The sequence below is a fragment of the Manduca sexta genome, chromosome 16 (genome assembly GCF_014839805.1).
Source record: "Manduca sexta isolate Smith_Timp_Sample1 chromosome 16, JHU_Msex_v1.0, whole genome shotgun sequence".
Taxonomy (NCBI): domain Eukaryota; kingdom Metazoa; phylum Arthropoda; class Insecta; order Lepidoptera; family Sphingidae; genus Manduca; species Manduca sexta.
Genome location: NC_051130.1, coordinates 7463635 through 7488273, shown reverse-complemented (window position 1 = coordinate 7488273; position 24639 = coordinate 7463635). Strand labels below are relative to the sequence as shown.

At 34.5% G+C, this 24639-nt stretch overlaps 2 protein-coding genes across 8 annotated transcripts in view; one reads left to right on the top strand and one right to left on the bottom strand.

Annotated features, from left to right (window-relative positions):
• LOC115447762 (proton-coupled folate transporter) overlaps positions 1-19713 on the bottom strand; it is a 24062-nt gene extending 4349 nt beyond the window's left edge. Inside the window, exons 1-7 of one of the 4 annotated variants that reach the window (XM_030174975.2) lie at positions 19632-19713; positions 19220-19360; positions 17446-17706; positions 12519-12693; positions 11390-11567; positions 6754-7132; positions 4179-4419 (exon numbers count right to left, since the gene is read on the bottom strand). In XM_030174975.2, coding sequence (XP_030030835.1) covers positions 4179-4419; positions 6754-7132; positions 11390-11567; positions 12519-12693; positions 17446-17706; positions 19220-19352 — 1367 coding nt within the window. In that variant the 5' untranslated portion in view covers positions 19353-19360; positions 19632-19713. Of the gene's footprint in view, positions 1-4178; positions 4420-6753; positions 7133-11389; positions 11568-12518; positions 12694-17445; positions 17707-19219; positions 19416-19437; positions 19563-19627 lie in introns of those variants that run through there. The other 3 variants (XM_030174974.2, XM_030174976.2, XM_030174978.2) reach the window with 3 other exon arrangements.
• Positions 19703-24618, top strand: LOC115447763 (microtubule-associated protein RP/EB family member 1). Of its 4 annotated transcripts, none has more exons than XM_037439296.1 (6): positions 19703-19726; positions 20389-20675; positions 20906-21143; positions 22141-22244; positions 22329-22484; positions 23452-24618. In XM_037439296.1, exons 2-6 carry the CDS (start codon positions 20409-20411, stop codon positions 23518-23520), a joined length of 834 nt encoding a protein of 277 aa, XP_037295193.1. In that variant the 5' UTR covers positions 19703-19726; positions 20389-20408; the 3' UTR covers positions 23521-24618. The 4 variants fall into 4 exon arrangements, with proteins under 4 accessions (XP_037295193.1, XP_037295190.1, XP_030030840.1 ...); XM_037439293.1 differs by lacking the exon at positions 19703-19726 and adding an exon at positions 19869-20026; XM_030174980.2 differs by lacking the exons at positions 19703-19726; positions 20906-21143 and adding exons at positions 19870-20026; positions 21381-21609.
• Positions 24619-24639: the final 21 nt, after the last annotated feature.

Here is a 24639-nt window from a genome sequence, read left to right as displayed (position 1 = left end):
GGTTTTATAAGCGTCAAACTTGTTAGATAAATATAATATCGGTATTTTATGTACATAATTATACTATAAATATAGTCTAAAAAAAAATCTGCTTCGGGGCGTCACTTTTGTTTTTATCGTTTTAAGCGAGGTTTAGATTAGCAAGAAAACTTGCGAAGGTCGATTTCTTTAATAAATTTTTCCTATATAAACAATGACGGCAAATTTTGAGCTTTGCACGTCGTGCGGCGAGTTACATTTGTACCTATAATAGAATTATTGAAATACTCTGCTAGTGTAAAAGTATCTGCAAGTTTTGAACAATATATTCCTGCAAGAACTTGCTATTAATTAAAGCGAGGCTTAGATCTAGCTCTTCATACTCCATAGAAACACTATGAAATAAATACCCTATATCTACAGGCGATGTTGCTTTGAATGGCAAGACGAATTTGCCGTTCGCCTGATTGTAAGCGAAACGACCGCCCTTAAACAGTAGAAACATCATCCAATACCTTGAATTAAAAAGTATTTTTGGTATTCCACTGCGCTCGCAATCCTAAGACATGAGGTGTTAAGTCTGATTATGTAGTTACACTGGCTACAATGACTTTCAAATCCGAACACAATCGTTACTACATACTGCTGCTTGGCGGCAGAAATAAAAATTGCGGTGGTACCTACCCAGGCGGATTCTTACATATGAGAGACCTACCACCAGTAAATGTGTGACCGTTTTTACTTGATATAACCTTAGAGTGGTCCTATCTGCTCTGCAATACACCAAAAACATAATAGTGGGCTGTTATATTGTGAGTGATATGAGATTATTTTGTAATGTGATATACACGTAGGGTTACCAACCGTACTATTATACTATATAGTATTATACTATATTATACGTCTGCGTACTATATATTATTGAATATACGAGTGTAATACGCAAAAATACTATATTTTCAACACCTATTATAATAGCTAACAAACAAAACCTTCATTTTAAAAATATATGACGGCTCCTTTACATTAACTTTTGAGTTATGGGACAACGTGTATCCGCACCTTTATAAAAATAAATCAGTAACATAATACTATATTTTTAACTGTGCTATATTTTTATAGCTTTATTGAAAAATACTATAATTCACCGGAGAAGTGTTGGTGACCCTATAACTCCAGCCCTAAGCATACCTAAACCATAAAGTGCGTCCACATCTACTGTGTCTTATAAGCGTTGACCTGACTAGACATATATGGGCCAAAAAGACTACACGTGCTAAGAAGTCCTTAGAACAAGCAATACTGTTATCGCATAGATTAATGTTGTATAGGATTTATCAGTAAGCGAACTGATGTAAGATGTTTATAGTGTTAACATAATTTAATTCTATATAACAGTTCAATGCCTTCGATGTCTATAAAAAATTGTGCACATTTAAGCTCCAGTCTGCGTGTATTTTAAATATAAAAGTTCAAGGACAGATTTACCTGTGCCAAACTTAAATAATGATTAGCACTGTGACGATATTAATTATTTAATAATACTACATAACATACCTACATATAATATTTAAATCATAATATCAGCCATGTATTACATACTGTCCCACTGCTGAACACGAGTCTTCTCTACTAGAGGGATTAGGACTTGATCCACCACGGTGGCCTACCACGTCCCTACATGTACGTTCGTAATATATTTGGACAAAACTAGTAGGTGTAATGTACTTAATATTATGTCACTAAGTCATAGTTATTTTGACCACAAGTATACAAGTATGTAGGTACCTATAGTACATCTTAGTAAACAGTGTGATAAGGGTGATGTTGAGTGGATAGGATAATATTATATCTTCCCTTAATGGCAGAGTGACTTTAACCTTTTTAAGAGTTTTATAAATTAATACAGAATGGGCAGAATCATACAGGCCTTTTTTACTGAATATAAAGGTAAACTTGCTGAAAGCTAACAGCAAAACGAAATAAATCATGATCAGGGTCTACCTAGTTTTTGACCACAAATATCGTTTTATTTACGTTGGTGGAAATGTGGGTAAATGTCTCTGGTTACATCATAACTTTATAAGTACTAACGAAAACACATATCCGTGCAAATACTAGTCATTATCTAGTCGACATGTTAGTCCATTTTGATTGCAAATTCTACGCAATAACATTATCTCACAATCGTTAATGTGTCCTATATTTACAAAGCATTGACGCTATTTCATTAAGTAGGTTATTTGGATCTTTCCCAAATTAAATATTGAAGTAAGTACTTATAAATAACACTTTATTTAACCAAACCCGACCTAATCAAGTTCCGAAAAAGTACAGAGATGAAAATTTAATAAATGGTTTTAAACTTTTATTAACTTAACTATTATTAAAAATTTATTAAATTAATTGCCATTAACATTAATGTTACTGCGACATGGCCCTTTGCTTCAAACAAGCATTAAATACAATCAACAAACACCATTGTATTTATAAACTTGTCACGCAAGTTTTGACCCTGGGGCGATGTTTTAATGTTGCAGATATAAAAATGTTTTTCTGATCTTATCACGGCTTTTTATATTATAATTTTCTCCCGATGTGACGTTTCGAAGACTTTACAGCCTTTACGGTCACGGGGCGGATTTATATAAAAAACCGTGATAAAATCCGAAAAAATATTAGATGTTTATTAACCGTGTAAATACCTATAAGAAATTATGTTTGCAGCAAAGATATTAAAAATTATAGTTAGTTATAGACCGGAAATCAGGCCCATATATTATAGCTTTTTTGAAAATATGTCCGAGTGATAAGACATCACAGCGACCTTAGATATTTTACAGAAAATATGCCAATTTGTGCAATAAAACCGTATTTTGCTACTTCACGATAGTAGCCGTCGCATGAGCGCAAAATCTATACTATTACCTATATACCTAAAGGTGTTTGTTTGTTTGAACGGGCTATCTCACGAACTACCGGTTCGAACTGAAATAATATTTTTGTGTTAGATAGCTCACGCATTGAGGAAGCCTAGCGGAGCAATAATAAAAAATCTTACGAAAACGGGGAACATTTATTACTTTCAGATTTTTTTAAGACAAGAAGAAAGACCCCAGCCACATCTGTCTGCCTGACTGAACGCGATAAACTTAAAACCTACCTTATGGTTTTCGATAAAATGTATGAAGATAGTTTGAGACACTGGAAAGGACATAGGCTACTTTCTATCCCGGGAAAATATAAAGCGTGACTTTTATAACGGAAATTTAATATGACGAAATTTTAAAGGCCGAAATATCCATGATTATTAATCATTTTTACGTTTTTCTTTCAACTGCGAGAAGTAATCACTAACTAGACGTGAATTTAAATTCTTTACTTGCCAATACTTGTTTAGTTACCCAGATTAAAGGTGAAACAAAATGTATGAAAATGGACCTTGAGGTATCGCCTTAACAAACTATATCACGCGGGCGGAGACGGCGCAAAAGCCAATTTTTGATAAAAGGTGTGCGTGTTTGCGCGCCTTTGTATGCTGTGTTGAGGTGGGTGTGTGAGTGTTACTCAGGCAATAATTACTAGCATATGTTGCTGTTACTAGATCTAATGCGGTAGGTAATTTTACCGGCCCCTTAAAAATAGAAAAACAAATTCGTGTAAATTGAATGATTCCATTAAATTTTGACAATTTTATTAGTTCTTTAAAATTCATACTGAGTATAAGATTCGAACAGGCCGAGGAAGTACCCAATAGAAACTGATTTTTAAAATTATTTATGGTTTCAATGTCACAAGAGGGGCGATTACAACAATTATGAATAGTAACGATGCTTGATTTAGTAAACCGCAACAATAAAACAAATTAGTAAGCTATTATGCTTGAAAATTACATTAAGGATAATACCTACTTAGTAATAAATTATGTATAGAAAATTAATTAACATATCTACTAATATTTACGTTTACTTACCTAAATACTCATTCAAAAATAAAAATCATATAGCAGTTCGAAATACAAACAAAATCTTAAACAAGGTTAAACCTACCTAAGAAATAAAAGCAAAGCAATAACTACCAATAAAACCGATGTTTAAATGACACACAAAAAGGATGACAGGAAGATATTCAAAAAACTTATTTTCGTATTCACTAACGACTTAAAATATAGCATTCTTGAAACATAAAAATATACTCACCCCACAAAAATGATGCAGGTTAAAGTAATACCACTACTTAAAATGTATATTGCAGCGGGCAGCGTTGATAATGTATATACATATAGACAGTTGTACAGAAGTGGCGATATTAAAGGACAAAGGCCTTCTATGGCTGCCATTAAAGCGAAAACTTTTGCAATATCTTCAACTGGAAGTATTTTAGTTATTACAGATCTTAGTAATGGCGCTGATAGATCTTTGAATAGAGATATACTGACACCTGAAAACGAAAAGAATATTAAATGTCTGTTTGTTCTTAATGTTTAGCTAGATAATATTACAATAATAATTATTATGTCATACTGTCTGTAAAGTATCAAATGGAGCGGAAATATGTTTTAGGACAAAATAATCGTTTTTGCAAATCTATAATTCAATACATTAGAAACGATTGAGCTTTTGAATAAAATTATACAAAATTTCATGCATTATGCGCGTGGTATGCTAAATTCATCTGACGTTTAATTAGCTTAGCGATACGTACACGTGTTCGGAAAATATTACAGCCACTGGTTATTGTACAAAAAATGATGAAATAATAGCCTTTATCAACCGAGCAAATTGGAAAGATACAACAAACAAGTTAAGCTTTAGAAACTAATTACAATTAATTAATTAATTACTAATATACAATTATAGATAAGCAACATAGGTGTAAGTAACTTTGTGAATAGTGTCGCGTAGGTCAATTTGTTTCAAGACAAAGGCCTTCTCTAACTCTTTCTAGAGTCCTGTCTTCCATCTCTCTTCGCCAGTACGGTCCCGTGGTTCTCTTAATTTCGTCCTCTACAAGTTTGCCTACCCCTATTTCTTTTTGAGTCTCTGAGGTACCAATTTGTTATCTCTTTGCTCCACTTTTCATCTTTAGAACGCATCATACGGCCAGTCCATTTCCATTTGAGTTTGTCTATTTTTTCGAGGATATCGGTAAACTGGGTATTCTCTCCTATAACTCCATTTCCGTGGCGAAAGGGCAAAATTTCCGAAAGAGAACCCGACACAACATGTAGACCCTAATATGCAGAAGTGCGGTCTGCAAATCGTTCTGATGATAATTAGATTCTATCTACAGAAATTCTAAATAAAGGGAAGCCGACAGGAATCGAGTTATTTGAACCCTTCGCCACCGCTGCATTTCTAATTCTGTCACTTTTTTTCTGCCAAGAATGCTTCTTGTCAGACACGGAAGAATGTCTTTGTTTTTCATGATGTACTTGAGCGCCCAATACTTCTTTCTGCTACGCTTTTATTTACTCCTTTTGTCATCTGGTTTTTAAATGAAATAATTTGACCTAAATATCTGTAATCCTCGAAGTTCTCCGCGCTATTAGGCAATACTTTAGTTTTATTGCTATTCATGATGAGTCCAAATGTATATTTAAATAGGTATTAATATATTATCACTTTATTAATATAGCCGAAAATTAACTGTGCGTCAGGACTTAGACGACTTAATGTTAAACTGTGATTTTTTAATTTAATTCTAGTACGATATTAGTATACGTTATAATTTAGCAAATAAAAGGTTCGATAACTGTTTACATATTAACTATGTGGCAATACATTAATAAGAGATCGTTTAAAAGTTTTTATACCAACTTGAAATAAAAGAGGTTATCAATTCTACGTGTATATAGTCGGTGACTAATTAAAATGCTAGGTAAGCTTGTTCAATAAATTAACAAATGCATAACGATAATGTTTTATTTTAATTAGTCACTGACTCCAAAATTGGTAACGAGTAGGTATATACCTGTTCTGTTAATTTTTTTTTGTTTTTGAAAGCGGTTTAATTTAATCTTTATAAGTTTTTTTTTTTCAATTCAATGGTTCTTTACTAAAAGAAACACTAAATGGTTCTCTACTAAAAAATAAGCGTAAATATTACGGAAAATTAGGTTTCAAACGCTCTTTGAAATTTTTTTTGTTGCCAAAATTCTCTCTCTCTCACTCTATATGTAAGAAATACCGCAATAGCGGATCTTTAATGTTATTCATCCCCACCATGTTTCCAATTCCGTGAATGTGTACATGTGTATCACTATCAATCGGCAAGCGCCAGAAATAAATGTTCACAATTCAAGGGCGAAACTGCCCTTCCTACATTTTGAAGTGAGAATGTTTTGTTTACTTTTGTCAAATAAAAGTACTCCGGCGAATCTTCAAAGTGGTACACTAAGATGTTTTTATTTGTAAAACGTCATTGGTGGTACATTTATAATCAGAGAGCACGATTTTACTGCTTGCAAGTATTTTTGTTTTTGAGTCGAGTTATAAGATTCGAAATACGACATCTAATGATGTAACCATATTTGAAAAATAAAGAAATTGATTAAATTTTAACTAAGTAGCTGAACTTGTGATTCTCCAAACACGTGTAAGTATATATCCTGGCCTGATTCAAAAGGAATTTGTAGTGAATAAAGGGCTGAAAAACAAATATTCACCTACCTTAATTTCTAAAGAACTAACTTATCAGAAGCGCAACATACATAATATAACATTGTATAATAAATATTATTAATCAATTCAACCACCAAAAACATTTACTCACCGAAATACATATACCATGTGGATACCGCCAGAGTTTTGATAATAAACTCAGCTAGCGCTGATAAAAAGGCTATGTTTGCAACTACTAAATCGCTCAGGCCAAATAATTTCTGAATAATAATAATACCAGCAAAACTGCCTAGGAACGATAATGTTGTATTCACGGCTGAATATAGCGTGTAGTCTTTTAAAACCCAATGGAGTTTCTCTCTCACATACATATATTCTAGACCGAGCAAGCCGTACATAACGAATATTGACAAGCTATTTGCAAAAGTTAGCAGAAGAATCTGCGCTCTGCCAAAATTAGGTCGTTGCTTGAAGCATTCCATTATCATTTCCTTTACTAGTAAAAAGTCTATCACTGAGGTAATGCCACCCTGAAAAAGAAAAAGGACTGATTAAGTATAATTACTATTTATTGTTTGTACTTAGATATCGCCATGTCGAATATTATTACGAACATTATCATAATGAATAAATTGTTGACGTTAAGTTTAGGAAGAAGAATAATGGGAACAAGCATCTGCAAAAGTATAGAAAATTACGAATTGTTATAATTGTGTAAAACAGTAGCTATTGTGTGGATGTACCATTACCTATAACATGTATTCTATTGGCATTATCCTACTTTAAAAGGTACTACAAGCTTACAATCGTAGACATCTCCCAAACAACGAACGTAGCCAAAAGTTTTTGAAATCGATTTCGGATGAATCGTCTCGTGTTTATCATAGAGACGAGCCTAACGAATATCGTCGCCCACACTAGCGTTAACGCGTAACGTAAAACGTTTGAACAATTCTTCGAAACTTTGCAGTGAATCACACGGTAACGTCAGACGCCAATAAACAAATAGCTGCTGTCGAGTGGCCCATATAGGCTCTTCTCGGGCTCGTGTTGGGTGAGATGTTACAACGTCTACGTTATGACGTTCCCGACGAATAATATTATTTCAAATATATTGCTAATATCAATATTGTCAACAATGCGCTAATTAAATTACATTAACTAATTGTTTATTAAGTAGCTATAGATTTACCCAAATACCCCACGAAGTGTATATATAATGTAATATCTACTATGTACATATGTGAGGTAAAAGTAACATGATTCAATGTTTATCAGATAAAAACCATGTAGCCATTTCATGCAAAATGGGTGATGACTAATGTTATCTAATATTCTCCATCGTGGCACAAATTTGAAGATCCGAAGATTATATTTACATACATAATTTCGTATTTTCATTGCAATGACAAGGATCTTGTTTTAGTGGTTACCGCCGGCCTTTGGAAAATAAGGAAAGATGATTATATTTTTACGATTTCTATCATTTTTTGTAACTGTATTATGTTGGAATTAAATATGGACGTAAACAAATTTATCTCTAACTATCCAAACCGTCTGGATTATTTTTTTTCGTGGGAAAGTGATGAGAAATTTTATACAATACATTACTCTTTTAGAACAGAAGGGATATATTGGGTTTTTGTGTGTTCGGTCGCTCCTTTTTGCTCATCATACGTCATTAAATTTTCATTTCGACAAGCATGATGTTTTTTTATCTCTCTCCCTCCCTGAACGACATTGATATTCTTTTTAAGATCTTGACAAAATGGAATTTACAGATAGATCCCTTGCAAGCTTCAATCTAAGATGTTTTTATTACATAGATACGTTGTCCGACCTCAATATTGGCAAGAGGAAAGTAAGGTAATTGCCCGACTTTACGGCTAATGAGCGTGCGGCACTAACGTTGTTACGTAACTGTCGATGTACATATATCCTTTTCTAACGAATGTATGCTGCATATTTTTATTCCTTCTTCGAGCCAATTTTTAATCATATGTACAGGTACGTGACTATAGCAAATAGTGCGCCGTTTTTATGTGCCATTTTGTTAGTGTATGACGTGTCTATTTGTAAAACGTCATTGGCTTCAACAATGAAATTTAAAAACCGCTTAACGCCAAGTGCAAATAGGACGCGTAAAACTAATTATGAATCAGATATCTTGCATGACTCGACAGACTTTTTCTTAGACACTAAATAGATAAGATATAACTTCGTTCGTTCAAACAGATTGCATTAACAACCCCACTACAGAAATATAATGAAAATACGTCTAACATTTTTGAAACCGTGCATCTCCTTCTTTTACTTACAACTAATATAAGGCTATCAGACAGACAATAAATTAACATGGTGTTTGACTGGTGTAACCAAAAAAAATAAAACTGCTCCAGGAGAAAGAATAGCAGGCGAAAATATTTATAAAATACATTTTTTGTCTTGAATGTATTGTAAATATTTTATTTTCGTCATTAAAATTTAGAATTTCTTATCTGTAACACTCAGGGCTTAAAACGTAGCGATGCATTGCTAGTAACGACATCGCACATAAACATTACATCATGCAAAACAATATAGTAACGTTTGCGTGAAACATAGAACAGCAGATGGCATGCAGTACCTATGCATAACGTGACCAATTATTTTTGTCTCAAAACGGGACATCGCTTTATTTACACCAAACATAAAAAACAATGGAAAAAAAATAACACACGCTTATTAGAAAATTTGTATTTCAGCGGCCGAGCGTTGCACGTATGAAAACTCGGGAAAACGCGTTTTCCCGAACAACTATAAAGATAAAATTAAGAAGCAAAACCTGATCTACGAGTAAATACAAAATTTTATACAAATCCGTTCAGTTGTTTTGTGCGTTTGCTTCTGAAAACATCCAAACGTCTGACAAACATACAAAACATCCAAACCTTTTTACAAACTTTTGTATTCATAATATTATTAAAATAAGATAGGATTGGATTGTTAGATAATTATTAATTAAAAATATAATGTAAGATACAAATGTTCAGTTTTATTTATATTTATCTGAAGAACAAATTTGTTTTATTACCTACAGCTGTTTTTTTTTTTATATATTGTCATTAGTTATCAACATCGTTTTCAGAACTGGAATCTGTCACTGAGTTTTTTCAGATGTCCACATTTTATTAATTAGAGAAAAGATTCATAGGCGTTGAAGAAAAGTAGCAGCCCGGTCGGCTATTAAATTTTCGCACGGTTTCGAAAAACGGGACAATTTTGTATCCCCGAGTTTTTTCTGGGGACACCGGGACAGATTACCGAAAAAAGGGACGCTCCCGTTCAAAACGGGACGTCTGGTCACGTTAAGTATGCACCTTGCATGCATAACCTTAAAAAACCGAGTTTACAAAAAAATTGCCTCAACACACATTTTATATTTGACATATTAAAACATATATTTTTAGATGACAACAAAATTTATAATACTATATACAACTATAAACTTATATTGAAATGATCTTTACAAAAATAGATCGTTGATTTATTCGACGTATATTTTATTTTATATCTCGTCGTGATAAAGACAACCACTTTTTTGTTAAATCTTTTGATTATGGCACATGAATAAACATTTTATCGGAATTATGTAGTGGCGAGTTTTTAAAAGGTACCGGACAATATTTATATGCTGCCCCCATTTATTTTTGCGGAAAAAGTAACAGATATAAATCGAAACAATTTGTTTTGTTGTTAGGTGCAGACTCTGGATGCAAGTTAGGTGCCACAACTGTCACAAATGTTTGTATATGTGCGATGACGACATACAGGGATAATGACACATGACAACGCATTCTAGCCCGACTTTATAAATAACATCACGGATTTTTAATAAATTGGCCATATTTCAACAATAAATATACCCAAAATGAACGCTGCCAGTGTACAGTCAAATAGTCCACTATCATTGTACATACATTTTTAAAAAATGTCAAACACCCTATTTAAAAAAATATATTTTGGTAGTTTAAAATTTCCAATGTTCATTAAAAATGGATGTAAACAAATTTTTCTTTTAGCGTTTCAAACTGTCTGTTTTTTTTCGGGAAAGTGTTGAAAAATTTTATAGAATACATATACTATAAAGAATTTTTTTAGAATACTCTTTTAGAACAAACGGGATATATTGGGCTTTTGTGTGTTCTGTTGGTTGTTCTTGTTCATCATGCATGGAATTTCCGGATAGTTCCTAAGTTATCTTCAACAATAAACTATAAAAAATGCTTACGTCAACGCCAAGTTCAAATAGGACGTGTATAATTATGGTGAGTCAGATATCTTTTATGACTCAACACTTTTTTAGAAACTAAATAGATTAGATATAACTTCATACTCGCGGTCTACAATACAGATTGCACTAACAACCTCATTACAGATACATACATAATGAAAATACTACTAAAATGTTTGATTCCGTGCATCTGCTCCTATATATGCTTGAGTTTAATTCAATAAGATATATAAGAAATATTTTGGTACTTTAAAATTTTCAAAAACACCTAAAATTGTCTTTAATGAAACTATTACAGTATTTATATTTTTACGTACGTCCTTTCAACTATTTTTATCATCCCCATCCAATGGTTGTCTGGTAGAGATCGCCTCGAACAATAAGACCAATGTTCCACCAATAACGAGATCAATGTTGAATAATATTTTTATCAATATGAGCATGAATTATTTTTCGTACACCAGAAGCTTATTTTCTTATATGTATGAACAAAAAAAAACAATTTGTTACGTACCTGGATGGCGCCCGTTATGGATTCTACAAGGCATATATTTGTAATTGCGTACGCTAATACATTCAAAAAAGTTCCAATAAGCAGTAGATACACATTCCCAACTGCCCTGATGACATGCGGGCTTAATAATGAGCCAACTACTATACCAGCCGATACAGCTGCTTGCAATATTGTCATCCTAAAAAAAATACTCCATAACAATATTTTGTTTTGTTCTGGTTATTCAAAATAAAATATTCTATCAAAAGCGCGGAGGAACATTCATGCTTTATTTATAAGGTATTATGCACATAACATTTTTTGTAACAAGTCAATGCCATGCTCTGATGCAAGAACTTTCTGCGCGGCTACAGGGTATACATAGGCGTAGGCGTAGTTCAGTAGGGGGAAGAGGAGCAAAGGTGACTGGTGCATGCCCAAGAAAAAGCCTGGTGTTTAAAGGCCTCGGGTGCTGTTGTAGGTCTGTCGTAAATTTGGCGAATATATTTGGTACCGTCATCTGCGCCAAAAGCCCTTCCCCCTACTAAAATCCGTAACTATGTCAATGGATGTACCAACATTACACATATTACAAATGTGCAAAAGGTACAGTCAGCCACATAAGTAGCTGAACAGAATCAAAACTTTGAATCGTCTGTATAATTTTGTTTCCATAGCAATGTTTTAACAAAAAAATATAACAAAGGATCCACATACTCTACTTCTAAAGCGTATTAGTTAAAATGTTGTTATGAAATTGTTCAGTGACCTTTGGGGCTTACTGGTACTTTACCTGTTCCACATTACATTTAATTTATTACACGTCCTAGAAATTTCGATTTTAAAATAACATTGCATTCATAGGCGTTAAAGATGCGTACACAGGACACACTGGTGATACCTAAGCGAATTTCGGCCACGGCGGTGAATCTCAACGGAGATCAGCCAAGTACGCAGGAGACATTATAGTGCACAAGTGTGTGTGCAATACACAGGTGCACTCTCTATTCCTTCACTCTTATTGTCCGGTGATATGGCAATCAGATAACACCACAGAGAGATGATGCGCAGGACCAACGGCTTTACGCGCTTTCCGAGGCACGGGGGCATCACACCGCCACACAGTATATACTACAAATTACATATCTACCTTAAAGATCGATTTTCCTCAGTCGTGACGTCACTGAGGTTGCAATATGCCCCAGTAAACATAATAGTCAAGCCTCCAGTTAGAGAATAGGGTATTACTGTCACTATAAACCACCATGGCCCAAAGTTATCCAGCATAGTGTAGAGAACTACAAGCATTGAAGTAATAGCTGTACCTAAAATAAACAAAATCAGGAATTTAAACCATGTTATTATAATTTCGTCAACTCATTCAGCCGCAGTCTGCAAGACGTTATTTTTAAAGGACAATTGATTTAAGAACAGAAATTTTCTGTTTCAAAAATGGAATTTCAATACTCGAAATCTTATTTGATGCAACAAAATTAGTTTTTTGGTAAGTTCAATAAACTGGTCCGGGAATAAACATTCAGACAGTCGAAAAACATGAAGCTTCCTGTTCGAATATCACCCCTAAAAAATCATACATCAAAATACCGACCAAAACCCCATAGGAGTCATATAGAACGCATATACATATGTAGATAGGTGGCTTTGTACAAGAGTTTGAGTTACAATCATCATCCCAACTCACTAAGTTACTAAACAAAATATTAAGTTAGTTGAGATAATTATCATGTGCCTTTGTGGAACGCTTCTTTAACTGAGTTATGTGGAAGACCAGTCTTTAATGTCATCACAACTCGCTTATGACATCTACGGTAGCACGAGGCTGACTAGTCGCGTTGTAGAGCAGTCCATCTCGGACTCAAATCGAAAAGTACAAAACAAGTTTAATGTGAAGGACACAACAGAATCATGGTCTACCCTAGTTTATTTTTAAAACCTTTAAAAAGGTCACTTTTTCCAAGCCCGTTTTAAGGCGGATTATGTTTAGCCCAACGTGAGCCCAGGAACTAATTCTTACCATCTACATCGAACCAATAAATTTATAAAATAAATTAACGTAAATAAGGAAATAGAAATACGAGTAGTCGGATACCACTGGCAACGTGTGTCGCGAGGAGCATGTGTTACGGGGAGGTGTATCTGGACGAATTTGAGATAGGTTGAGATAAATCCATATGCATGCAGACGACATTGTGGGCACAACTAGTAAATAATAAGAATTGATAATATGATGTGCTTTATATTGTCGTCAAAATCAATAATGTAAAATCAATGTTAATGTATACAATCTTATCTTGGTTCTTACTAATATTATAAATACCAATGTTTGTGGAAACGTATAATGTTTGATGGAAGTAAACCAGGTAACCATTGAACGGATTTGGATGAAATTTATTACGAATAGATTAGGGCTTGGATTCACACATGAATCCTTTATCCCGGTTACCTTATCCAGTGGTAAATGTTTGAATTTATTATCTAATATTTTAAGTAGATGACGCAATGTACAGTTGGTGTTATGTTTTGTTAGGGACCCTTTTAGCAGGAAAGGCTTTTAACGCAGGCAAAGCCGCGAGCAACACATAATACAAATTAATATTACGTATCATTAGCACAAATCCCTGGACAGTCTACACGTTTGCAATTAAAATACATAGATATTCAGATCACATATTATGTATGTATCTACCTGTATGAAAACGTCCTAGACTCTAGAGACAAGTGTGCGAAACTTCGCATTGCATACTCGCTGTTGTGGTGTGTGTTATGGTGACTCATAATATTTTTGTGCCGACTATTTATAACGGTATTCGGTGTATCCAACGCTTTTGAATATACAATGCTTCATGGGATTCCCTTTAAATGACGGAAATAGTTTTACCTTTATGTTTTCGCATACATTAAGAGATATGTTATTTATTTTCATTAAGTTTCACTCAATTCAATTCATTCACGTTTTAGATAATATGTGAAGTAAACCACTTGACGTAAAACAGGAAAACATATTCATGACTTTGTCCCACAATAAGGTTTCAATAACATTATATATTTGGTAAAAAAAAACGTGAGAGGTGCGCGCGGACAAACTCGACCGAACGTCATTTGTCACACACGTATACACAGTACACACATGATAAATATTTGTGCAACTGTCGCTTGCACGCCATTTTCAACTCTATTGTTGGATAATTAGATATAAAAAAATTGTAATTTGCGTACGAAATTTTCCGCATGACGGACACTGTGGTGGCAATGAAAACCAATAACAATTAAATTACAACCCTGTATGCTTTTGCATATGGCTAAAATTTGGGTAACAACCTAATAGCGGAGCTTCGCACTACTTTACGTTTGTTTCCTAAAATAAATTCAGACCAAGGTTATTACATCGAATGAAAGAATACTAAATATTTATTAGGTATTGCCGAAGGAGTAAGTTACGGTGCTAGCAATGCTTTTTTTTTAACTTCTAACTCATACACCACGTTACAACTAAGAATATTTAACTAAAATCCTGTAACTTAAGTTATATATCTAATAAAATAGCGAAAATAATATTTTTCGAACACCCTTTGTAAAGGAATATGCCTGTTACAATACAATTTGAAACCTCGATACACATATATATTATTTTAAAACGTGTGTGCATCCTAAACTTATAAACATTTCGAAGTGTAATTTATGCTACTTAGTTAAATTTTATTAGTAACCTACTCTTGAGTAACAATGTTCTGCAATTATACGTGCGTGACATATCATCATGACTTCTGTATTTGATTAATAACATTTTACAAATAGTTTGCCAGACATAATAGGTCAGTACATATACATTATCTACAAATTAAACATTATAAAAATGCAAAAGTTCGTGAAGTTGATTGAATAACCTATATCGACGCGGGCTATCCGCTCTCTCATCCTTGACTAGGAATTGAGCTGGAACGTAAGCTATAGCGATTTGGCCTACCATTTATCGCGTTAAGTATCTAAGAGTCATTTAATAAGGCTAGTTGGGTGTGGAAAGGACTGGCTGAGACGAATATCCGCAGGTACAAAACCCAAAGACACACACCTCTAACTAACTAAACCTACATACCTAAGAAATTCTTTTTAGGAATTTTGAGGGATTGTGATGTTTACCAAACCTCACTAGGTCAGCGTGGTGGATAAAGACCTAAACCCTTTCAGTAGTAGGGGAGGCCCGTGCCCAGCAGTGGGTCTTTATTATAATACAGGGCTGATATTATTATTATATAAGGGTAGAGCCACTCAAGCCAGGTTCTATAACAGGCGCATCTTATGTACACCGACAAAAAGAACGATACCGACTAGTGACTAGGTACTCATTTCAGCCATTCTTGTGTTGGTATTAAGGTATCTCCCGTTAGTGGTTTGCGGATTGTTGTTTGTGATATATTTATAGTACATAATAATTTGTCATAAATACGCTTTTAGAGAGTTCCGAACAAAGAATAGATAACAGTATACGAAGTTTATTAAACAATACCTAAATAAATATGTTAAAGTTATTAACAAAGGACTGCCTTGGCGGTATAGTATCACTGTGCGACTACAAGGCTGAGATCTTGGGATCGATTCCCGGATCGGGCAAAGTGATTTTTCTACTTCAGTATCAGCCAGGAATCTAGAATTTGTGCCCGATATAGCCATAGGCTCGCACCCTATCATATCATGCCTACCCGTCAAGGATAAAAGGCGTGAGTCGGTACGTATTATTAGCAAAGAACGTGTTTAACAAAACTCGTTTATGAAAATACTCAGAGAAGTATAAGACGTAGATTTTTTTTACCTCAAAAACAACAAAGAGGAATATAAGTTTTGATAGAACAAAACAGCCTTCACGGCGCAGTCGACGACTTAAAAGCAGTAGTGGGTTCGGCTAATGATATCTAATCAAAAGTTTTAATTTTTTTACTCGAAGAAAATATTATGTGTTAATTTAGTTTATATATAAATACAAATTCATTCTGATTTATCACCTCATAAATGTTGATGCTAATTCAAATTATGTTTTAGAATGGGGCAGTTCACGGAAGATCGTTATAGATTTTTTTAATATTATAATACACTAGCTTTTGCTCGCGGCTCCGCCCGCGTTGTTAAGTTTTTCAGGCTAAAGTTTTCCATTATAAAAGTAGTAGTTTCCCGGGAGCCTATGATCTTCCCAGGGTTTCAAAGTTTTTGAGTTTAAGACGTTCAGTCAGACGGATGCAGCGGGGGACTTTGTTTTATAATATATTTCTTTAGAACTTTTTAAGAGGAACAATCTCGTCATACATCATTGTTGCATAACTTTAAACCTTTTACGCAGCGCACGCAACGGAAGCTCTCAAAACTAATAAATTGTCCCCGTATTTGCAACATGTTTCATTACTGCTCCGCTCCTATTGGTCATAGCGTGATGATATACAGCCTATAGCACCCCACAAATAAAGGGCTATCCAACACAAAACGAATTTTTCAGTTCAAAGGGGTAGTTCCTGAGATTAGCCATTACTGCTCCGCTCCTATTGGTCATAGCGTGATGATATATAACTTAGAGCACTCCACAAACAAAGGGCTATTCAACACAAAAAGAATTTTTCAGGTCGAATCGGTAGTTCCTGAGATTAGCCATTACTGCTCCGCTCCTATTGGGTATAGCGTGATGATATATAGCCTATAGCACTCCACGAACAAAGGGCTATCCAACGCAAAAAGAATTTTTCAGTTTGGACCGGTAGTTCCTGAGATTAGCCATTACTGCTCCACTCCTATTGGGTATAGCGTGATGATATATAGCCTATAGCACTCCACGAACAAAGAGCTATCCAAAGCAAAAATAATTTTTCAGTTTGGACTGGTAGTTCCTGAGATTAGCGCGTTCAAACAAACAAACAAACAAACAAACTCTTCAGCTTTATATAGTAGTGTAGATTTAGTCCTTTGTTCAAAATGATCAGTTGCAAGGATATTGCTAAAACACAGTAAAATTTGGCACTTTTAAAGGTCTAGGTCCCTATCAAATTTCTACACAATTGTTTACTACAATTACTCACCAAACAACGGCCATACGATTAAAGGTTTTCTTCCGTGTGTATCAGACCAGACACCAAGGAAGAGAGACAATACAGCCGGGGCCAATGATTCGATAATACCTTTCACAGTCATTATAAATGTCGCATATTGTTGAACCTCCTTTTCCAAACGTTGGGTTTCATTATTTTTGTCCAGTGAAAGAAATACTTTGCACTCGTCTCTTGGGTAGTTAAGTGCATGCACACACGTCCTATAGAAGATAATGTTAGTTATCGCTGCACCTAAAATAAAACATACAAAATATGATTTACTTAGTAGCATTATTCATGTTTTGTTCTTGTCTCGCGATTAAAACTTTACAGGCACGTTTTTGTAACTTAGCTTTACATCTCTCTATAAAACTTTCTAGCTTATTACTCCATAAATTATATTCCGCATCTAGTTTTATGGACACTCATTTCCTTTAACCCATAAATAAAAAAAAAACACTTTAGTTGTATATGCACAAACTTTCAAAATGACGCGACGCCTAAATTTATCGACAATCAGAATTAATCTCTGGACTGATATAACGTCGGTTTAGTCTCGCTGTAAACATGAGGCCCTGGTAGGTAGGTTACTATTTCTTTTCTAGCAAAAAGAATTTTGCAAGCAGTTTTGTTGTAGCTTGTTTTGTTTTTATTAGGCTTGGGGGACATCGTAGCCAGCGTCATTTGTCCGTAATATCATAGAATAAGTAAAAATTAACGCGTTTCAGTAATTTTGAATTCAAAATAAATAAATTCGCTTCTTGTTACGGCCTATGGACATATTTTGTGGTAAGTATTTATCGGCAGGTGAGCGACTTGTTCCGCTCGTGAAACATTCAGGGAAGCGGTAAATTTGGGTCGACCTCAGGATGCAAAAGCCCACACTATGCAACTGCCAACATTACAAAAATAGAGATATTATTTGGGAAATAACTAATGTATCTCCCAGGGCGGGTACCCAGCTTTCCCCCTCTAAAGCCAGTTCTGGTTTAGTCCTCTTAGTTACTACGGCAACGTATTACACCTATTTCACACGCTGGACACAAGAGGATAGAAAAAATATTTGATCTATCTTAATAAAGACAACCCATTCGGGCTTATAACAATATTACATCTTCAGGGGCCTTATTCTCTATCCCGCACGTTATTTAAACAGCGTGTAACAAGCACGTAACACAACGCATCATGTTTAGGAGAATACCATTCCACGCACATTTCTTGAAGATAACATGACACAGCTGCGTTACGCGTTTACACCATCGTACAGAATAAGGGCCCAGTGATGTTACTGTCATTATAAATACTTATATGAACAGATATGCGAGTAGGTAGGCATATTTCTCCGCATTTCTATTGTTAGGTTGCGTTGGTGTTGACATTATATAATTATATATAACAACTCAAATAATTGGTAAGAACTAATATTCTGTCTTTGATAAGTTTTTGCGTAGGTATAGTGTTTGTTTTTACGTTGACTGCAGTGCATAGTAGGATTTACACGCGCGCGAAACGCATCCGGCCTGTGACCCGGCACTGTTTTAAATTATGCAAATCGCACATTGAAGCAAAAACGGCAATAATAATACTGATAACAGTGATTGTGATAGTCTTATTATTTTAGCGTCGCAGTCAAAGTGTATAAACATTACAATTATAAACATTTCGTATATACTTATCAAATTCTCAAAATAATTGAAAAGAAAAATATTTGATGTCCCTGTGCGCAAAATTATTATATTTATAATTAAACAAAAAAAATATTTACCTGTAAGTGCCAAACTTAACATAACTAGGAATATACTAATGTCCACTGTAATATTAAACTTCTTCCCTGGTAATTCGCTAATAACATTAACACTTGGTTCATTGTTCGTAAGTGACCGTACACTTTCAGTCATTTTGAAATCTGAAATAAGTGATTCTAGATTATTTTAATACCTGCATACTGTAAACGATAACAAATTACTACGAAGCGATACACTCATTACACTGTAGTACAACAACGAAACAACTACATAAAATTAAATCGAAAATAACGAATCCTTAAAATTATTATTCATGATTTTGTTAGCAAGTATTGATAACACGAATTTTATTTTTAGATAATATATGTCGACATGTCTAATCATCTGACAATTAACAGCTGATAAGTGATAAACAATCCTGTAGGTACCTACTAAATACGTAGTATCAACCTACGCGCAGAGCTGCGAATTTAGACTGATCACTGAAGTCTGAAGGTTACCTACCTACCTATCTACTTTGTCGATCGGTGCGTACATTTACTTCTTTCTATTAATTCTACACTATTTTGTTGGCAACATTAATTCTCGTATGTCAAATTCAATTAATTAGACTGAACCTACCTTCACGTCAAGCAATATTGTTCTAATGTGTGGGTGTAGCAGTAGTTAAAAAAATAAGTGTCAAAAAGTTGTTTGTCTTGTCTATGATAAGTCGGAAAGAACGAGGCGAGTTTTTTGGACAAAAATCTAACGTTTTTCATTAGTTTGCTCAACTAAATATATGCAGAATTGAAGAAAAGATTAATCTCATAAGGCTTAAATTGGAGGTGAGCATTGTTAGATTTAATTCGAACGCATAAAACTTTATTTGAATCATTCGTCATGCGGTGCGACTGATTTTGATGAGTCGTCTAGACTCGTCCCCTGTCATATCACCACATCCGCTACCTAGGACGTTTACTGTTATATTTTTTTTATAACAACTTAATTTGTGATGCCTGGCAGTTTGTAAGTAAGTGTAATATTGTGTTAATGCAAGTAATAATTTTACGTGGCTTCTCGAATCTACGGATACCACCACGACCTATTTTTAGATCGGCTTTCTTTTTCCGAGTCGCATTGCTGCCGGTGGTTAGCCGGTCTCTTAACATTCCTCACTATTATAAGTGCCGGTAATGTTTCGTTTTAGACAAAAAATAAGCAGACAAGATGGCAGTGAATGTGTATTCAACGAACGTAACGTCAGAGAATCTGTCGCGGCATGATATGTTGGCGTGGGTGAACGACTGCTTGCAGTCGAATTTCGCCAAGATTGAGGAGTTATGCACAGGAGCTGCGTACTGTCAGTTCATGGACATGTTGTTCCCTGGCAGTGTACCCATGAAGAGGATCAAGTTCAAGACAAATCTCGAACATGAATATATACAAAACTTTAAAATATTACAAGCAGGATTTAAAAAAATGGGAGTTGATAAGGTATACATTTCATTATTATATAAAGTGCACAACAAAATTTTATACTAGTTGTAAGTGTTTGATGAAATTTATAATGAAAAAAACGCAAGTTTTGGAGAGTTACTCATATAGCGCTAAGGTTTACAAATGGATTGAGGTAGATGATAAATTGTTTGATAATGAGTGATGAAAACAATTGAGTCATCATACAATAATGAACATCAATATATTAAAAACATGTAACTTTATAGGTAATACCAGTGGACAAGCTGATAAAGGGCAGATTTCAAGATAATTTTGAGTTTTTACAATGGTTTAAAAAGTTTTTTGATGCTAACTATGATGGGCGGGAGTATGACGCTTTCGATGCGCGCGGCGGTATCACTATTGGGTCAGGGGCTTGCGAGTCCGGTGTGCCGTTGTGTGGCGGTGGTATAGGCCAGGTGCCGACGCGTACACGACGCCCCGCGCCCATGCAGCACTCTGGCAGTACGCATCTGAAACATACCGTAATGCACACAACTCACATACCACACTCAGAAATCTCATCAACTTACTATTACTTACCAGCACAGTAAATTCTAAGCCCGTGACATGTTGCATCTCATCATTTCTAAGTGTGGTAAATGTCTATCTTTAGATATAAGACTCCCGTGCAGGTAGCCAGCACTTTTTGTAGACATTGTTTATACTTTTTGTTTATCTTTTCACTTTTTTCTTTTGTAGATAGTACCCATTGACAAACTGGTGAAGGGTCGTTTCCAAGATAACTTTGAGTTTTTGCAATGGTTCAAGAAATTCTTTGACGCCAACTATGGAGGCACAGAATATGACGCGGTGGCGCAACGCGAGGGTCTGCCCATGGGGCACGGGGGCTCATCTGCCCCGCGGGCCGCCGCAGCCGCTAAGAAACCGACAGCACCCGTTGCTAAAGTCGCCGCTAGACCCCAAACCAGTACTATTTTGTTTTCTTTACATTGATTGTATTTAACAGTATTACATGTTGCTTTTATAATTATTTTGCTTATGAGGAAAACATAAGCTTTATTAAAGTGATAACAAAATATTTTATTATTTTATATTGGGACCATTGCACTTTAATTATTAGTTATGATTTTTTTTATATTATTCTCAGTCCAATTTAAGTAATTAGGCATATCTGTGAAGTATATGGTTGAATATATAAATTTAAATGTACATATAAGTAAATTTAAAGTGTAAATATTAATATGTAGATGAATATTTCACTGTGTTGCACCTGTTCATACTAGTGTGTACACTGCATGTCACTATCCTTTAGTTATCTTTTGTTTTATTATTTCATGCACCCATCACTTGTGATGTTAATTTCATAGAATACTATATTAGTGTTTAAAGTATTTTATACATTATATTTACCATTATTGAAAATTTGAGCTACTAACACATATTTGGTTATATATTTTACATTAGGCATTTAAATTAACATTTACTTTTATTTTGCCAGTTGGAAAAGCTAACAGCACAGTCAGATCTCCCCCAGTAAATCTGTCAAGATTAAATCAAAGTGCGAAGGGGGACTCCAAAGTAATTGATGAGCTTAATCATCAGGTAAGTCATTTTATGTATCACATGTAATTTATAAGTAATAATAAAAATGTTATATTTTCTTATAAAAATATTCTCTCTACACAGTTAAATGAATTAAAAGCAACAGTTGATGGTCTTGAGAAAGAAAGGGATTTCTATTTTGGAAAACTCCGGGACATAGAAGTGATCTGTCAGGAAATGGAAGAACAACAGAACGCTCCCATTGTTCAGAAGATTCTCGATATTTTATATGCAACTGAGGTGTGTATCCTTTTGTCATTTTAAACAATTACGGTTTAACTATAATTTCGAATTTGTTATATGTGGGAGTTTCTCAAACGTTTTTTCCCAGGATTGGATCTTTCAGAGGAGATTGGCAAAATAAACCCAAATGTTTGTTTGTTACACTTAAATAAAATTTTACTGCCCTCACTTTGTATTAGTATGGTGTTTATTTATAGTCCGCTGCTCTTTGCTGTAGACGGCAACACCTTTTTCCCCATTAATATCTACGTGCGTCATGGGGAAAAAATGTAGCTCAAATAATTGTTACTATAACTAATGAAGTGTAAAATTGTGTCTGGCGTATTGAAGGCATTTGTGTTACGCGGCGCTGAATTTTTTGTAAAGTTAACAATGAATTTTTATATTACTTTGCTCGCGTTCGAAGTCGTGTTGTGTTAAATTTTTCGGTTTTATTTATAAAAAGTCGAGGCCTTTATTTTAAATATTTTTACTACAATTTATTTTCGAGAAGTTCAAATATAGTTATGTGTAGATGTAAATTCTTTTAGAGAATTCAGGTCAATACGGCCGAATAATTCAAGTTGTTTTTAAGGTTTAGGGCATCAGCCTTTTACCTACACGGCTACAACTATCTGAAAGTATGTAAACTCATTAGCGCGAATTTTGCCAATAAAGAAGTCTGACGTTTCTCGGCTTCTATAATTTTGTTATAAACACTATCGAGGTTTCTAGCGGCTATCGCCGACTAGACTCCCCGAACTTTACTTAGTCGCATCAGTTCCTATACTGTAAAACTGCGTAGCTTTAGAATGCACAGGTTCAAATTACCACAAATGCAGATAATCCGATTCAGCGCACTTCGATACTCGTCTAGTCGACGATCTTAATACTTAACAGGCCTTTCGTCCTCGATGGGGTAGGCAAATGCTTGACTAGTGCACACACTTTGCCGATGGTTTAATGTTATTAAATGTGTTTGCAGGACGGATTCGCGCCTCCAGAAGAGATCGACGGCGACAACCCCCACCCGCCTGAAGAGGACGAGTATTGAACTAAATCATACTGTTTAACAACGCGTATCATAGTGCTCTTTGTATATTATATCAAATCGAAATTATCTCGCTTAACAATCATTGACGGTATCGAGTGCTTAGTATTTCACAGCCAATGAGTCGTATATGTAGGTTAGTGAATATGGATACAGTGGCCCTTAAATGGCACCGTTAACTAATAATACTTATTTCACGTAATCATCCTCATTGGATCGCACTAGAATAATCTATGGCTATTTAACTTGGCTTATGGCTGGCCGCCGTAATATCAATTTTAAGATTTATTTGGCTCCATGTTATGATGCTTCGTAATATTCACTCATCACAAGCTGTCATTGCTGCAAACAAAAATCATGTTTTTGGTAGTGTCGTCATCTTAGTACATGGCTGTGTCATATCTAAGTACATTCCTATATATATATCGGGGGCGTGATTTCTTGACTGAGTTTCTTCTAATTCCGTGTATTCTAGATGGAATGAACCATTTCTTAAGTATTGAATAAATGTATGGTGGATGTTGAGGTTGTGTAATGTGCAATGTAACAGCAATGAAGATTATTGTATTGTCTCGATCATTTTTGGGCCACTGACGCCTAAATACATGCATTTAATAATAATTGTTAAATGATTGGAAGATATTTAGTGTTACTTGTTTAATTCTGTTGAATATATCGCAGTTGGCTAAAAATGTGATTTTTGGTTCTAAATTGTATTAAAGAGCGAATTATGAGTAGATCTGAAGGTTAAAATTGTAGTTTCGGAAAGTCGACGAACACATCTTGCAACGTGATTATTGTACATGACCACTATTTAGGTTAATCAATTACAAGACTTGACGATTTACTGCACTATTATGAGTAATTAACTATAGGAAGTGTAACTAATACATTATATTGGAATATTTTTATTTAGTAGGATATTCTAGACGTCGCGGGATAATCAACGACTTGTTGGCGAGAAAAATGTTATTCGCTGGTTAAGATAAATATAGATAATTTATTTACTTTAGCGTTCATAAATTGCCTTAACAGCAGATATTAATTGCCTCTGGTTTTCAGATTGTGAATGTCTTATCGAATAAAATAATAACTTTATTATATTTGTGTTTTAATAATTTA